At 43.9% G+C, this 3,761-nt stretch overlaps 1 protein-coding gene across 1 annotated transcript; it reads right to left on the reverse strand.

Moving 5' to 3' along the window:
- Window positions 1-13: 13 nt before the first annotated feature.
- Window positions 14-3,761, reverse strand: LOC132290800 (small ribosomal subunit protein uS7m). Its single transcript, XM_059790145.1, has one exon. It carries the CDS (start codon window positions 1,036-1,038, stop codon window positions 592-594), a length of 447 nt encoding a protein of 148 aa, XP_059646128.1. The 5' UTR covers window positions 1,039-3,761; the 3' UTR covers window positions 14-591.

The raw sequence follows: 3,761 nt of genomic DNA on the forward strand, positions 1-3,761 counted from the left end.
AACAGACTTCGCTGCTCATAGGGTGGTGCTGAAGTGAAGTTATTCAATAAGCAGTGCTTTGGTTGGACCTGACATCCACCTAGTAATCAAATAAGATCCCAAGCTAATTAGGAAATCAGGTTCTAGTTTTCTTTTGGAAAATGAAATAGACCCGGCAAGAAAAGAAAAAGGTAGCTCAACGGGGTCATTACAAAGGGTAGTCCTAAGACGCAAGTATACAGAAACAAACGATCCTTCTCAGAATAAGAAATGGGAAACCTAGCTTCCCTCCCTTTGAAGTGCATTTATTAGATCAGCTCTCCCCGAGAGTCACTAGAAAGAGGATGAAAGGCCCGCTACTTCTTCATTCATGGCCTATTTTTGGGTTGATCTCCCTTTCTCATTCGACCTGGGGCAAAAGAGAAGTCGTAGAAAGAAAGGCTCTTTCATGCAATGCATAACGGGCGGGCCTCCTATGGATTCCTCCAACTCAATGAATGAAGGGAGAAGTATGAGGAAGCCGGCTTTCTATATGAAGATTCAAACAAAAAGGAACCATATCTTACTGAATAATTTGACTGAATGAGGAAGAGCTCTTTATGTGGTCTCACTTTACCACCATCTGAAATGCGCGAAACTTCGATTTTTGGAAGCCAGTACATGAAGATTCTCCCTTTTCTTACGTGCAATTCCCCTCTTTCGGTAAGCATCCAGTATCTCAGCAAATGAACATTTCTCTAAGCTTATCCTGTAGCTTATACGTCGTTTGAAAGCTGCTTCAAGGATCCAACGAATAGCTAAGGTTTGTTGACGATCCCTGGCTACAATCCCGGGGACATCATAAATAGTACCTGCTATTCCTACTTTTTCCACTTCGCATATGGGCTTTATATTCTCTAGGGCGTCAACCATAAGTTTGATTACATCTTGTTCAGTTCGGGCTGGGCGATGAAAAGTTTGATAAACAATAGCACGAACTCTTGTTCTTTTACCTTCTTTCATGCGAAAGTTGACCAACTTCGTGATCAATTGTTTTTGCTCACCATCCAAGCCCCCCATATAGCTGAGAATTTCCGAGCAATTGGAAGACGCTTTCGATGACGAGGCCGAAAAATGGATATTACGCGATCGTTACTGTCCATCTTTATCAGCCAACTCCCCTGTTTCCATCTTTCCTTTGACCAACGGGTCCTCAAACCAACTTGTCCTTCCTTTCGCAAGTCACTTATAAGACGTGAGGGATGCTCTAAGTCATAACGGGGAGGGTTCGAAATGGTGAATTGAGGTAGAGTAGACCACACAGCGTCTGAGGCACTCGTTGCCGAACGCTAACCATTGGATGCTCTTTCAAATGAAATTTTCCGCTCTGAGCCCGGATCCATGATTCTCTTATAAAAGAAAAGAGAAACGAATTGGATGGAATTGATGATATGACAAAAAGTCTTAGTCGAGAAATGAAGGATCAAAGAAAGCCTAATAAATGCCCAATCCTCTTTCCTCCGTCTCTTCTGCTTTATTCAATGTGGAGTGAATAGAATAGTCAGAACTTACGGTGAAAGGACGAGTCACGTTAGGAATAGGACCTCTCATGAGTATGGATTGCACCGAGCATAAGCTCCCCCCTCAAAGTCAGGTAAGCCGGATCTTGGTAAACCAATCAGATAGGAAGAGTGGTTTGCCCTGGAGTCCATGCCTTCTGAAGGAATAGCCGGTTTGCTTCTTTGGTCATCCGCATCCGTAATTAGCTAGGTCGCTAGAGGTTCATGCTAAGGGGTAGGAAGTCTTATAGCGCACATCTCAGACGCTATTTCCCTTTCCCCATATGCCGTATGTATGACTGGTTCAACGCATATTGATTCACGTCTGTCTCATTTACACTGTGGTGTGGCTCGCCCCGGCTCGTATTCCGCTTAGAAAAAGAAAGGTCCTAGGGTCAGCTAACGACCGGACTCTAGCGCGGCTACTCATTGAATTGAAGAAAGGGGCGGGCTCTTTCTTAACAAGCGATACAGGAAGGGGAAGGGTGACCGAAAAGAATGAAACAAGGTATTTTGGAGTTGAACCAAAAAGGAGTGTTCTCGATCTTGCTAGCGCACCTTCTGGCAAGAGGTTGACAAATGAATTCGTCATGAACGGGGCATCCCTAGCGTCTATAATATACCATCTCCGCCATCTCAAGTCCTGACTTTGAATACGAACCGCTTTCTCTCTTGTTACAATATAAAGAGGGTGGAGCAGCATGAGCACTTGGAGACCACTTTACGTTACGACCCGCCAACCAGAAGGGAAAATCCTTACCCGACGCAAAGAAGCAATCCATCGGAGTTGACAGAACGGAATACGAAAGGGGGGCCGAAAGAAGGGGGATGACCCGCTGACGATCTCGAAAAGTCCTTCCACACGGTACTCCCCGGCGAGTTCAGTAGCATCAGCCTAGTCACCCAGGAAAGAGATTCATCAACGGACCTAGATGATTTTCGACTTATAGCTTTTTGCTTACCGAGGCCTCACACTTACAGGAGAGTTTGTTGAGCCTTCCTTTCTTTCTTTGGGGGGGTGTCTTTGGCTTTTTTTCTTCATCCTTCTTGTTGCTTCATCCCTGAAGGCTTCTTCAACATTTGGTGTAAAGACCATGAATGTACAAAGATGTATGGGGGCTTCATGCCCTGTACCGAACGAAGGCCTCAACCTCTTCACCGATTGCATACGCTCAAGAAGAAATTCTTTTGATATTGATTTAGATATTCAAAAGATTCACAAAACGCGTAAGCATTAGTCAACAAAATGGCTGCATATACTATGTAGGCTATTTCTTCTTTCTTGGCTTAGAGTAGGTCTCCTCTATCAGAATGGCCGGTCAGTACCAAGATACTCACGTTTGCGGCGTCGAGCTAGTTCCTTGGCTGCTTGCCTCAATGACTATCTATTTTCATTAAAGATTACTTTAGTTAGATAAGTCAGTAAGGAAGTCCCTTTAATTTCACAGGGATATGTTAACAGTAGTAGTGCAGGGAGTGAAAGCTGTAATTGAATAGTGCTTCTACTCATCATATTACGGAAATGGATTCTTCCTTTTCCAAAACAAAGATCAGGCTCGTCGAGACCTGTGATCAGCGTCGACTATTTGGGTTCGGGTAAAACAGCTTCCTCGATGTTTTAGTTGTATGATAGAGCGGCTTTATGAGATTGCCGTTGATAAGAGAACTAGCTGACTCCTCGCTTAGAAGGCTGGAAGGCTGAGGCGCAAAAGAATGAATTTCAGACGCAGAAGCAGACTAAGATAGATGCATTGACTCTCTATTCCTATTCCTTTGGTCGAGCAAGTGAAGTGTGAAAAACCTACAAGCAAAGCTTCCCTACATACATACCTATACGCTGTAGTTTCTGCCCTATAAGTTGGTCAGGAATGGTTCTTCTTCTCAAAATGATACGAACTCCTTCATTCCATTAGACAAGAGAGTCTATCATTCTTAGCGCCGGCATAAAGAAGTGGAATTCTTTTTTTGGTACTCCTGTTACAATACTGTCAGCCAAGAACTGAAAGTGGCAGATGGGTCTCTATAGCTGATAGAGCTGGGTGGTAAGGGCAGGGGAAGTGAGTCTCATCCCTTTCTTATCAAATTGGCTTATCAAATCGGGGAAGCGGTGAGCACTTCACTTTACAACTTTGCTTGGAATTCCGTCTTGCCAAGTTCCTATCAGTTTGTTTGAAAGTGTTTCTTTGAAGCAGATGTTGTTGTTGCTGTTTTGGGCGCTATACGATCAATACAATAAGCAATTCT

Source organism: Cornus florida, unplaced genomic scaffold, assembly GCF_030987335.1.
Source record: "Cornus florida cultivar Cherokee Brave unplaced genomic scaffold, ASM3098733v1 CherokeeBrave_3.0.0_Hap2_scaffold_270, whole genome shotgun sequence".
NCBI lineage: Eukaryota > Viridiplantae > Streptophyta > Magnoliopsida > Cornales > Cornaceae > Cornus > Cornus florida.